A 13,076-nucleotide genomic window follows, 5' to 3' on the forward strand; every position below is an offset into this window, starting at 1 on the left:
AAGCCTGCATAGTAAAGTGAAAGATTGTTAGTCTGCAATGTTAGCATACGCTAGCACCCTGTTGCTACCTGCTTAGGACCACTGTGTTGGCTGTTTGCAAAGCCTGAGCATGGTAAAGTGAAAGAATATTAGACTGCAACGTTAGCATGCGCTAGCACCCTGTTGCTACCAGCTTAGCAGCACTGTGTTGGCTGTTTCCAAAGCCTGCATAGTAAAGTGAACGATTGTTAGTCTGCAATGTTAACATACGCTAGCACCCTGTTGCTACCTGCTTAGCAGCACTGTGTTGGCTGTTTCCAAAGCCTATGTATAATGAAGTAAAAGAATATTAGCCTGAAATGTTAACGTGTGCTAGCACCCAGTCGCTTGCCACATAGCACCACTGTTTTGGCTGTTTCCAAAGCTTAGTAAAGTGAAAGAATGTTAGCCTGCAGCATTCTTCTAATAATATTTAGTTGTGAAAACACCTTCCACTTAGCAGCCATTGTTTCCATCACACTGTCGCATCCTCATCCTGTTTTTTGTTTGTTTGTTTTTTTGTTTTTTTGCAGTCTCTTCTCACCCTTGTTCCTTTGAATTTGTTCCAAATGTATCTATTTATCTGTCTATTCGCCGAGAACAATCCATGGAGACATAGCGGACATACAGAACATCTTCTGCTCAAACAGTACCTAGCATTTAGCTAATCTGCAACTTCCGTCGCTTCCGTCCAGGGAGCCGAACGCTTCTGAAATTTCAACGCGCTCTCCGTCAAAGGTCGGCTTGATAGGATGGATGGATGGATGGACGGGTGGAGCGAGTGAGATCTGCGCTGAAATCTGAGCAAATCCAGCCGCCCGAGTGGCTGAAGCGAAGCAAATTGTGAAGTCACGGCCGCATCGATTCGGTGCTCGGTTCGCTGCAAGGCGATACGCCGTCGGAGCCGAGACGCCTATCGCGCTGCCCGGGTCGAGCCTCGTCCCTGTGACTTTGCTGTCGAGATTTTCACAAAGCCGTTTTCTTTCTTCAAGGAGGTGCGGAGGGTGGGGTGGCGGCGGAGAGAGAGAGAAAATAAATGACAGGTGAGATAGGAGCCCTTTCAAAGCGGCGCCTAATGCGGCGGACGTCTGGCGGCGGGGAAAATCTACCTGACAACCTCCAGTCAGTCTTTAGACTGCTTGATTTGTAGCAGACAGTATCAATATGTGAAGCCGCCGCGATCGAGATAAAACCTCAGCGGCGCCGCCCAACGCCCGGGCGCCGCCATGAGAAATTCATCTCTCCTTTTTTTTTCTTCCTTTCTTTATTCATCCGAGCCGGGCGAACGGAAAAGTGACATTTAGAGCCGGTGAGAAATTCAAATGTCATCTCGTGCGCTGGCCCCGCCCAATCCGCCGAGAGCCTAGGGGTCACCTCGGTTAAAGATACCGATCCAAAGGTCACCTCCGGGTCGCGGCTCAGAGCCTCAGCTCGCGGGCTGGGGTTTCGCTCTCCTCCTCCTCGCCGCCGCCGCCCTGCGGGCTCCTGCTCCGCTCTGATAAGCCCAACGCTGTTTACTTTCCCCGGCTGTCGTTTAAAGAGGCTGCAGGAGCGGCGCGCCGCCCGGCCTGTCACTCAAAAGCCTATCTTCTGACACCGGCGGAGTCGACGGGAGAAATTGGATCCTTTCTTCCCCATTCAGCCCCTCGTCCATCTACATAAGGCCAAAGGCTTTTCCACCGGCCCGAGGAGAAGGGGAATCGATCGAGCAAACCGGCTCCGGTTTCAGGTGCGGCTGGGGAAAAAAAAAAAAAAAAAAAAAAGGTCCCGTCGTGAAGGTTATTCGGCGCGCCGCCTCCTCCAGCTCAGCAGGGGGCGACGGCGGGGAGTCCGAGGGCAGAGCCGCGACGCGTGACGGAACACATCCTGCCTAATAATGCGACTCGCACGGCTCGGAGTGAACGAGGCGGCTGCGCCGCCGCTCCTCTTCTTCTTCCTCTCCTTCGTTATCGCCGTCTTTTTTTAAATTCAGGATGCAAAGCGACGCACCTCATTTGAACTTGCCGGATGCTTCCGGATTCGTGAAAAAATCTTAACGCCTCACGATATCAGTCGTGCAAGGATGCAGAGACCCGGCCGCGGCGCCGGCTCATTACCGTGACTTACACCACATCAAGGATATCATTCTGCCGCTGCATCGCCCGCACACACAGGCACACAAAAAAAAAGACGACGACGACGACGACGACAACGACGACGACGGGAAAAAAAAAACTTCATCTCCGCCGACTCCTGAGGGAAATATCTCGAGCTGTTTAGCTGTGAGACTCGGCGCCGTGCAGCTTTTTGTTTACGTCCCGCCCGCAGGTTGTGCGCTGGAAAGTTCTGTTTTATTTTATTTTCATCCCACCCCCACCCCCGACTCACACCTGATTATCCTCAGCTGATGCTAATGACGGCGCCGACAGAAAAAAAGAAACGCTGACGGGAATGAGGCAAGAAGGAGAAGAGGCGGCAGAGTTGAGCGGAACCCAGACGTTTAAGTTGGGAGACGTCAGAACACTTGTGAGACCGAGCTGCTGAAGAGACGGAAGAAATTCAGTTCAGAGCAGCTAATTTAATTTAGTTAATTTATTTGTTTTTGTTTTTTTTTTCGACCAATGTCACACTTAAAGACCACACTTTAAATAAATAATACATTTAGTCTGATCACCATTTAATACCGCCCACATATTTTACCAGTAATTAAACCAGCAGGCAGTTTAAACAGGATGAATTTGTCAATACATTACTCATGCTTTAATTCTTCAGCATCTGCATATATAATCAACAGGTCATCCACCCTGGCACGTCTTTATTTTCTTTTTGCATTAATCTCATTTAGAATTATTATTTTTTATTTTTTGTTGCATACATTTCATTACATTACACCCTCCCACTCTTTGCACTTTCGGCCGGGCTAATTGATACCAAGCGTCCTTCGAGTTCAGCGCAGTTCGCCGCGTCTCGCAGCCGCTTCTCTGTGCCGACGCTCGCTTTGAACCCCAGCGGGGGGGTCGCCTTCGCCTGGTTTGCTGCCGCGTGATTGGCCGATGAGCGGCAAACCGAACGTGGAGCGTACCGCGACGCCGGCCGGTCGGTCAGTTTGGTCGGTCAGTGTGTGGCTGTGTCTCAATTCAGGGTCTGCATCCTTCGAAGGAAGCGTCCTCCGTCAGGAGGAAGCGTCCTCCGAAGGACCCGGCCAGGAAGGGCAAACCGAAACCCCGCCTCCCCGGTAACCACGTGTTATGCTGGTTGCGTCACCGCCGTTCCCGCCTGCTGGCCGACCCTGGAAGTGACGTTTTTATAGCATCGAGCTAACCATTGGTTCGCCATCCAACCATGGCGTTGGATGTTCAAATAAGTAAAACACCCTGCGTTAAAAACGTAATATTTGATGTGAAATTTTAATGCTTAAATTTATACGTTGTGTCTTTGCCAGTAGATTGCTGCACTTTCAGCTGACTTCCCAGGATGCTTTGCAGCAGCACGCAAAGCATCCTGGGATACGGAAGGACGCGAAGGATAGTAGCGGTGTATCCTTCGAAATCGGCTAAAATTAGGGCGCATTTCGAGGGCGCATTTGGAGCGTCCTTTGGATTTTTGGAGAATTGGGACAAGCCTTCGCGCAGTGCCATGACGCAACTGGCCTTCGAATGCACGCTTCGAAGGACGAAGACCCTGAATTGAGACGCAGCCTGCGTCTTTGTCGGCCTCGCGCGGCCGCAAAAATATTTTTCCGCGTTTTGTTTGTGAGCGACGTTTCACTTGAAAGGAGCGCGGACGCCGCCAAAGCCGTTTCCACACGGCGCCGGGTGGATTATGTCCAGAGTAGCAGGGGAAATTGTTTTAGGAAAGAGGATTATTGTAAGTTAATTCTTCAATGCTGTTAGCCCTCCGCCCCTCACCCGCCTCCCACCCCTCTAAAAAAAAAAAAAAAAGAATCCCATTCACCTCCATTGACAGCCGAGATACCACCAGCGTCGTCTTGCCGTTTGCTCAGTTTGAGTATTAAGTCTGCGTCTGCGGCCGGGTTTAATTACTTCATATTTTACTTTGGGCGAGAGGCTTAAAAGAGCGGCCGGGCGTCTTCGGGAACGGCTCCGCTGTGAAAGCAGCGGCGGGAGCGCGAGAGGCCCGTGACGATGGCTTGACGAGCAGCCGCCAATCAGCGACCTGCATCGCATCTGTCAACCGTGCCGAGAGCGCTCTTTGTTCTCGCCGCCGCCGGAGAAGCTAAATAAAAATGTTTAATCTTTGCTCGCTGGCAATCGGGATAATTGCCGTCGTCTCAGCAGCAGGTTGCCGTGGTTTCTGTTTCGCCCCGGAGCTGATGAGCGCAGAGGTGCAGCTCCGGGGGCCGCGTTGCAGTCAGCATGTAGTATTTTATACATATATATATATATATATATATATATATATATATAAGATCAGAACTTCCTTTTTTTTATTATTATTATAATTATTGCGTTACAGTGTGCGTATTGGTGACAGGAAGTTGGGCAACTGTGCACCGCCGACTCGCACGCTCACGCCCCCGACCTGCAAAGCACACCGAGCGCTCCTCGCACACATGAATAAATGATGCGTGTTAAAGGTGAGCGCAAATAGAATATGCAAAGTTGGCCGTTTAAACAATAACAGCGCGAGCTGCGCGCGAGCGACGACTCGGAAGGGCCGGAAGCAATGTCACAGCTCGACGTTGAAAGAGCTACACGCCACATGGCGCCGATGATCGCTGCTGAAATATTAAATTGACGAAAAAAAAAAATTTAACCTCTTCCCTCTCACAGTGTTTTTCTTTCTTTTCTTTCAAGTGAAAAAAAAGCCCCACGTTTGGTTGATTTTAGCGCGAGCGGTTAGCTTCCACTTGGAAGTCTGCATTCTTGCACCGTTTGCTGAAAACTCGCAGGGTTTTTTTGTTTTTTTTTCCCCGTTGCTGCACAGAATCCATCAAGTTGATTCACAGCATCATCATCATCCGTCTCAACATCCTCATTTGCCAAAAATAGGCACAACCTCAAGGCAGCTGCAGAGCTAATCAGCTTTTTTTTCTTTTCTTTTTTTCAAAATTCAAACACATCAGGTTAACCACCGACCTTTAAAGGTTAAGTGTGTAATATTTTGAGAATTTGAGAAGAAACAGACATCAAGTGGCTACATTTTAGATTGCAGCGCTCCCCCATCCCTCTCCTGAGCTTGCCAGTGAGCTACGGTGGCCTGCGCAGGCAAACCTGGATACCTCATCTACCTTTTTGCTTCATTGGTTTATTTGAGGGCGCGAGCGTTCACCCTAAATACAAAACGTGCTCTCAGGCGGGCTGGATTGTCCACACCGGGCTTCCTTAAAAATATGGCACGTGCAAGATGGCAGCCAACTGGGAGCAAGATACATGTTTATTCTTGAATATAAATAAGAACCGTTCTGTGGGTAGGCAAACAAAATTATTTTTATTGTACTGCGAGTGTACACTCTGATTAATATGTTCATAAATCAGGCAAAATATTACACACTGGACCTTTAATTCAATTTTCGGTAGGTTTGAACGTGAGTGCGGAAGGTTTTCCGGGGTTGCCCTCCAGCTCAGCCTGGACCCTGAATGCAACATATAAGCCGTGAAAGAGAATAGATTGATGGATGGATGGATGGATGGATGGATGGATGGACGGATGGACGGAAAGACTAAATCATTCATCGTGCAGGTGAAGCATTACTATTGGCAGCGCTACCAATACGTTGCAATGTTGCACCTTTTTTTTTTTTTTTTTGACGTCCCACTGAGGCGGATGTGATGCTGAAGGGTACCTGAGTGACAGCAGCACCAACGCCGTGTCCTGTGTGTCTGTGTGTGTGTGTGTCGTGCGCTTGCGTGCGGTGTCCAGGCGGGCCAACCGCATGACTGATGCCGGCCCCATTGATTGCTCTCAGTCTTCGGGGCTTCCAGCCGAGATTGGGCCCGTGGCCAAGAGCAGGCCAGGTTCAGCTAATCTGTCACCAGGCCGGCCGGGGGCAGCCTTCATAAGCTCCATCGACCCGGCCGAGCCTGCACGCTGCGTCGCCAAAGCCTGTCCTGCCTCGACCCGCCGTCCATTAGTCTTGGCGCTTTAATCTTCCCTCCTCTTCCTCCCTCCCTCCTCCTCCTCCTCCTCCTCCTCCTCCTCTTCCTCTTCCTCTTCCTCCTGCGCCCGCACTTCCTGTGTGTGTCGGCCAGTCGGGAATTGATTCATTACGAGTTCACTCTGTCCACCCGGGTCGCACGCTGTGATCTGCATATTGGTTTCACAGAGGGGAACTTATTAGCCGCCCGTCGGTCCCTTCGGGAATCAAAAACTGCCTTTTGCCCCTGCAAGGTGGAAATTAGAAAAGGTGAATACAATTCATCCAAAGGCCAATAAAGTGAATTTGGGTTTGGGTTTAAAGGACCACTAAGGATGGCTCATCGCACCTTATAATACTATATTGCTGGTGCGATTCATCGACTTGTAGCCAAGTAGATTAACATGTTTTGGCGCAGCGCCCTCTGCTGGCCCGGTGCAGAATCACTCAACTCTGGTTGCCTGCCCGGCACCCTCTGACAAAAAACAAAAATATTCCTGTTCCTTCCTTCTTTTTCCCATCCTTCACAGCCGCACCTGCTTTGATGTGGTCGGCGCCTCTGCCTTGCTAACTCGCAGCGTCTTGTTCGCACGCAGGAGGTGTTGCTGTCGGCGTGTGAAGTGTTGCCATGAAGCAATGCGCGTTCTCGCGAGAGCGGCCTGCGTGGCGCTGCGGCGCTGCGTCTGGCACAGCAGGCCGGCCGTGTGCACCGCGAAATGCAAGTGTGTCGCTTGAATGCTTCTGAAGTATTGCAATTCATGTATTTTTGCACCGCTGACACCCAAAAAACGAATTAGCTCGCGTGTTGTTTTGGCCCTCAACAATATTGAAAGGCTTGAAAACAGTTCCATGATACTAAATTCAGATGGATTTGCTCACATTTCATCTTTTTTTCATATACATTATAAATGTACTCATAAACGCCGTAGTTTTGCTGGTTCGGTGACGGGTTATCGTTCGATTTTTGTTGCGTAAGAGGAACAATGATGACGCATTCGATGCTTTTAACACGCCGTGCTTCTCTCTGTGTGCCGCAGCGCCGCCGCCTCCGAAGAGGACTCGGAGATCTTCCTGAGTCCCGCCGTCACGTACGGCCCGCCGGGCCTGGACCTGTCCTGCCCCATCGCCATGACTGTTGCCCACTGTGCCGAGGTGGCCGCCGACAACTGGAGCGTCCGGCTCAAGAGACAAGCGCAGGACAACAAGTGGGAGGTGAGAGGGGGGGGTAAAAAAGAAAGAAAGAAAAAAAACAGCCGACAGACACTCCTCCTCCTCTTCCTCCTCATCTTCCTCTTCTGGAGCTACGGGGAATATCAGCGCCAGGCAATAGCCGAGTGCCAGGCGAAAGGTGCGACTTAGCTTGATCTGGAATTTTCATCCCGGCGGCGGCGGAGTCGTGCGAGCGCCGAGCCGATTTCAGACTTGCCAGCTCAGATTCGTCATCCCCGCTTAAAAATGCAGCCGCCGTACATCTGGAAGAAATGTGGCGCCCGGCGTGAGCGGCGGCGGCGGCGGCGGCGGCGATTCCTCAACCGACGTCTCAGCCCCGCCTTAATTATGGCGGTATTTTAAAGCATGACTTATTCATGCGTCCTCGACGGCCGCGTCGCTGCTGCTGCTGCTGCTGCTGCTGCTGCTGCTTGTGACTGAGCGAGCGAGCGAGCGAGCCCGGCCTCCATTACGGGGGCCCGACGCAAAACGCATTTGTATTCATTGCTGTTTGAGTATTTCTTTTTTATTATTTATTTATTTATTTATTTTTGCCTCTAATTTCATGGTGCGAAACTACACGACGAACAATAACGTGGCTCCCCCCCCCCCCCCTTAAAAAAAAAAATGTTTGTCGCGACGGCCGCGAGGCATGTGTACACCATTGTAAGCACATCATAGGAAATGTAATACCGCAACAGCGGGACTTGGAAGCATTAGCGCGACGAGGTTTTCATCCTGCCTTTAATATCGACAATGAAAGTGGCGACAGAATTCAAAGTGAGTGCAAGTTTGGAGCATTCCGAGACACATTTTAAGTGCCTTCACTATGTGCACGGCAATCAATTCTTTGGTACAGAGCAGTTTCTGACACACATTACAGGAATAAAGGACTGCTTAACGTCAAGCAGCAACACAGTATATTGCTAGATTATGCTAAACGTGTACAAATTGGTATTTTAATGGGAGATGGAAATGCACGCCAGGAGCTGAAGAACAGAGGGTAAGTAACATGTCAATATTAATTTCACATAACTATGAACTTAAATGACATCATCCATGACTGCTCAGCCACTGACACGTTGACAATTGATGTAAAGGGAGCGCTTTCAAACTAAGAGCACCCATTTCAAAACAAAGGCACGATCGCATCTTAATGTCAATAACTTGTAGAATTCGTAACAGTCACGTTTTCGTCGGTACCTTCCATTTGTAATATCGACCAATCAAAGTACTGAGAACATTTCAAGTGAGTCGTGACTTCGGTGCATTTCTACACGTACAGAAATGAAAATGTGCCGGATATCCTCTATTTTACGGTGCGTTGTTTTTCACGTAGAGGCCAATATCTCGGTTAGCTTCACCTGACTGAACTGCACCATCAACAACGCCAGCCGACGCCGGCGCCAGAGGGTCGGAGGAGAAGCGAGCTGGTAGCGGCTCGGGCCGTCGCGTCGTCTCGGCGTCTCCTCTCCTCCTGCACAGGCATTTCAGTCTGAATTACGCTGCCTCCGCGTCTTCGCCAGTAACCTGTGGCTATGATTACTCTGATTATTCAAAATACGGCTACGCGCTGCACTTTGCGTCACGCTGCTTCGATGAAGGAGCCGCGTCGAGCCTCTAATTGTGGCCCGTAGCGGCTGACAAGGTTTTTCCTCTTCAAAACCCAGGCGCCCGAATTAGAAAGGTCACATTTCTGTCGAGCGTCAACGCTAAAGTGGCGGCGGCGGTAAAAGGGGAGCTAATTGCCGCATGTGTGAACGTTGGTGCAAAACGGGGAATGCCGAGGGCTTTTAAAGGTTTCATATTCTGCAGGATTCACTTCACTATTTTCTGCAAATAGCCCGAGTCATTGACCATTCGTTGTGTCACAAAAGGCTCTAGTCTCCCTCACAGAACCACCAGCAGGCCTGTTTTTCTCTACATCCAAACATAAGTTAGATGCTGTCAAGCTAAAATTGTATGTGTTTTTGCAAGGGGGCTGCAAACAGAGGGCTAAATGTGCTGCATTTCTGTGCAGGTTTTTTTTTTTTTTTTTTTTTTTTTTTGGCAGAGCATAATTTTTCTGATTCTTCATGCAAGGCTGCTCCACTCCATTCTTGCAATGGAAAAACCCTGCAAAACGTGTTTAATATTCAGCCTTCAACATCATCAGCTTGACTTTTAATAATTCAAGAATAATCGGCTTTAAACATTAAGCGACTCACACGTTTGAATTTGCGATACGCGCAGGGGAACCTCTCTTCCCCCTAAAGTTCCAGCCCGACTCGAGCGAATCCATCTGAGCCGTTTAAAAATAAAGCGCGCAGACGGAAACACCCTCTTCTTCTTCTTCTTCTTCTTCTTCGTCTTCGTCTTCGTCTTCTTTCCCCCTCTTCAAACCGCCGCGCCGAAGTGCGACGGCTCAGCGTGCGGTCGCAAAAAGGAGTGGGGAAAAAAAAAAAAAAAAAGGCGCCGAGCGAGCTTTTTAAAAGATTCAAGAGCCGGCGGCTATAAATACGGCGCGGCGCTAACGCCGCGATCGGCGGGCGGCGCGAGATTTTTCTCCCCACACCTTCGCTCTGCCCTGTGAAAATGACACCTCCGGAAAAACCCCTTCGGCCGACCGTCCGTCCCTGCCCCCCCCCCCCACCACCACCACTAAGATGCTCTTTTAATGTTTAACTAACCCTCATCAAAAGCTCTTTCTTTTTTTTTTTTCGGGAACCTCATCGATGACTCCCGCCGCCGCCCCCTGTAGGCGTGACCTTGGGGGCGCCCTTGGCTCTCCTCCCCGCCGTCACCTGCCGCCGCGTGACATTTACACAGATGTAATTTGCCGGCGGGGGTGTGTGTGTGGGTGGGTGTGTGTGTGTCGCGCGAAAGGGGAGGGCTATCAAAAGAGCGATCGCCGACGCCGCCGGCACAGGATGGGGTGGAGGGGGGGCGGAGAAGAGGAAGCCGCCCTCCGTGAAAAACCTGCGACAGCCAGATGAAGAGCCCGTCGCTCCGGCCCCGGAGCCTCATCTCCCGGAATTAGCCGGATAATGGGAGACGGAGGTCTCCCATCCTCCTCCTCCCCGCACTCCTCCCCCCTCACCCTCTCATCTCTCCCTCGCGGGTGCCGCTCCCGTTAACGATCGCACTTCCCGCCGCCCGCCTTCCCACCCGCCGGAGTTCCGACTCCATCATTCCTCGCCCGGCAGGTCCCGGAGATCCTTCACGTCTGCCGCGGAGGTTCTGGGAATCCATGCGACGCCCCCACCGCCGCCATATATCTCCATATACCCCCCCTCCCCCTTCCCCCCCACCTCACTATGCACCCGCCCTCCACCACTCCACCACCACCCCCTACAGGGCAGAAGGCCGCGTGCAGACGCGACCCGTACGGTCGCACTTATTACACCTTCATAGGTGATCTAGGGCCAATGACGAGCGCCTGGCCTCTAGGTGGCACCAAACCCCCCCACCCCCCACCCGTTAATCCATTTTGTCACCGGTACTGTATCACCATCTGCTTAGCGGGACGTGTCGTGACTCCTGCTTGGCTCCCGCTCAGTTTTTTCCCCCGCCGTCGTTATCCCCCAATCTGCCCGAGACGCTGCAGTTTTTAACGGGAGCCGTTACCGTCTCCTCCAAAAGTCTGCTTCCCGACGGCCGTATACGCTGGATTCTTTTTATTTGTTTATTTTCAATATATTGTCGCTGTTGTTGTTGTTGTTGTTGTTGTTGCTCTCTGGAGATCCACCGCACCGCATCGGCGGAAAGGCTCTGGGGACGTTTTTTTTTTTTTTCGAATCCGCGTAACCTTTCTGGGGTTTCACAGAGGGGAGAGAATTCCACCCTGTGGCGATGAAGGAGCCGTGCATGCAAATATTGCAAACAACTTGCTGCCTCTTGCGCTCCAAATGAACTCGCTGGGGCTCCCGCTTGGAGGCGGCCGCCGACATTTTGCCCAGAAACGCTGTGCGGTCGCGTGTCGCTGACACGTTTACGACACCAGAGGAGAACTAAGGAGACGTGTTGGGTTTTCCTCATGTCGTTTTTTTCCTTTTTTTTCACCCGGGCGTCCATGGTCAACGCGGACTTTTGCCGCATTGTGTGTATTGCGTGGGCGGATTTTCTTTACATCTGACAAAGTCGCGAGTCGTATTGTGGATTGAGCGGCCACCGTTGTCAAGAGTGTTGAGTGGAAAATAGGCACTTGGCTTTTTCCTTGAACTGCCTGTTTAGGACATCCTAGGACAAGTGTGACTCGCAAGTGAAAATAAGGTGAGGAGTGGGACTCCTTCTTAGCGCGGCATCCCGCTCGAAAGTTGTCGCCAACGCCTCTCTCTCTCTCTCTGTCTCTCTCTCTCTCTCTCTCTCTCTCTCTCTCTCCCTCTCTCTCTCTCTCTCCCGCCGCCGTAATTGTAATGCTAATCGCAGGTTTGCACGGTCAGATCTGCCGTGCAAAGCCGCTCGGCGAATCCTCAAAAATCCAGCGTTTTTTGAAAGTGGGGGGCGGCAGGCGGAGTCTTGAAAGGGGCTGCAAACGCTCAGAAAACGTCTCGGCCGTTGAGTCGAAATGGGATGAAGCAGCTCAAACAGGCTCCTCTTCGCAAGGAGCCGCGCAAACAAGCCGAAGAGGTGGCGACTGAAAAGACGGACAGCCGCGGCTCTGCCTCCAGAATCTCCTCCTTCTCCTCTGGTCGAGCGTCTCGTTGACCTCTGACCTCGCTGGCAGCTTCCCCCACCTCCGTGTTTGACGTCCCTCCCTCCCTCCCTCCCCGCCCCACAGGAAGTGATGTCAGTGGACGAGGAGAGCACCTTCTGCTACTGTCTGCTGGAGCCCAAGCGGTGCCACGTGCTCCTGGAGCAGCCGGGCCGCTACGCCCTGATGGGGGCGCCGCTGAGCCAGGAGGCGGCCAAGCGGCTCAGGCTGGCCGTGTTTGGCAGTCTGGACACCAGCAACTCCCTGGGCTTCACCCTCAGGGTCTACTGTGTGGACGACACGCCGCACGCCTTCCAGGTAAGACGGAAACTCAAAGTGAAGTTCAATCTTTTCAATGTTACGTTCACGTCAGACATTTGTGCTGGCATTTTAGCCCGGTCGCCATGGCAACGTCATTTTCCACTTTTCTTTTTGCGTTACTGGCATGCCGACTAAGTATGAAAAAATTACAACTTTCACATTTGCAGGGGGTCCGTTTTTCTTTCTGTCTGACTACGCTCCTAAGAGCCTTTTGGATTTTGCTCCACTTTCTATTTCTCAAATGATCCCAATTATCAGTGACAACTCTGCAGACTTTTTTTTTTTTTTTTTTTTTCAAACATGGCCAAAGCGTCTCTGCTTTAGAGCCACCTCAGCTCATTTTCTTTCACTGATTGGACACAAGTATACCTGTAACCCTGAGATGATTGGACAAGTGCCGGCTTAATTGATTATTACTGCGTAATTACATTCAAGTGCTTTTAGCGTTTTGAGAGTTTGTGTGACATATTGGATCTTCACGTGCACTGTAAACACTCGCGCCGTTGTTCACCTGTTGGCCCTCTGGGAGTTTTTGGTTTTTGGTTTGCAAGTGAGTTAGCTGCTCACTGCTAGCGCTAGCTAGCTAGCTAGCGCTAGCAGTGAGCAGCTAACTAATCTCGGAAGCGAGTGGGCTGTTCCGAGGCAGAGCCGTGTATGGAGCAGGTAGGGGGAGGAGAGGCGAGGCGAGGGTGAGAGAGAGGCTAGCTTTGTAAGGCCTGTTCAGCTCAAACTTTCTTGACAAAACAAACCTTTTTTATTGTTGGAAGTAGAAGTAGATCA

General features: G+C 51.2%; 1 protein-coding gene across 2 annotated transcripts in view; it reads left to right on the forward strand.

The window, feature by feature from the left end:
- unc5da (unc-5 netrin receptor Da) overlaps positions 1 to 13,076 on the forward strand; it is a 239,964-nt gene that overhangs the window by 214,521 nt on the left and 12,367 nt on the right. For both annotated transcript variants that reach the window (XM_076029434.1, XM_076029435.1), the window contains exons 15-16: positions 7,132 to 7,306; positions 12,063 to 12,293. In XM_076029434.1, coding sequence (XP_075885549.1) covers positions 7,132 to 7,306; positions 12,063 to 12,293 — 406 coding nt within the window. The remainder of the gene's footprint in view (positions 1 to 7,131; positions 7,307 to 12,062; positions 12,294 to 13,076) is intronic.

Source organism: Nelusetta ayraudi, unplaced genomic scaffold, assembly GCF_046127955.1.
Source record: "Nelusetta ayraudi isolate G7.1 ecotype Tasmania unplaced genomic scaffold, CSIRO-AGI_Nayr_v1 ptg000026l, whole genome shotgun sequence".
Lineage (NCBI taxonomy): Eukaryota > Metazoa > Chordata > Actinopteri > Tetraodontiformes > Monacanthidae > Nelusetta > Nelusetta ayraudi.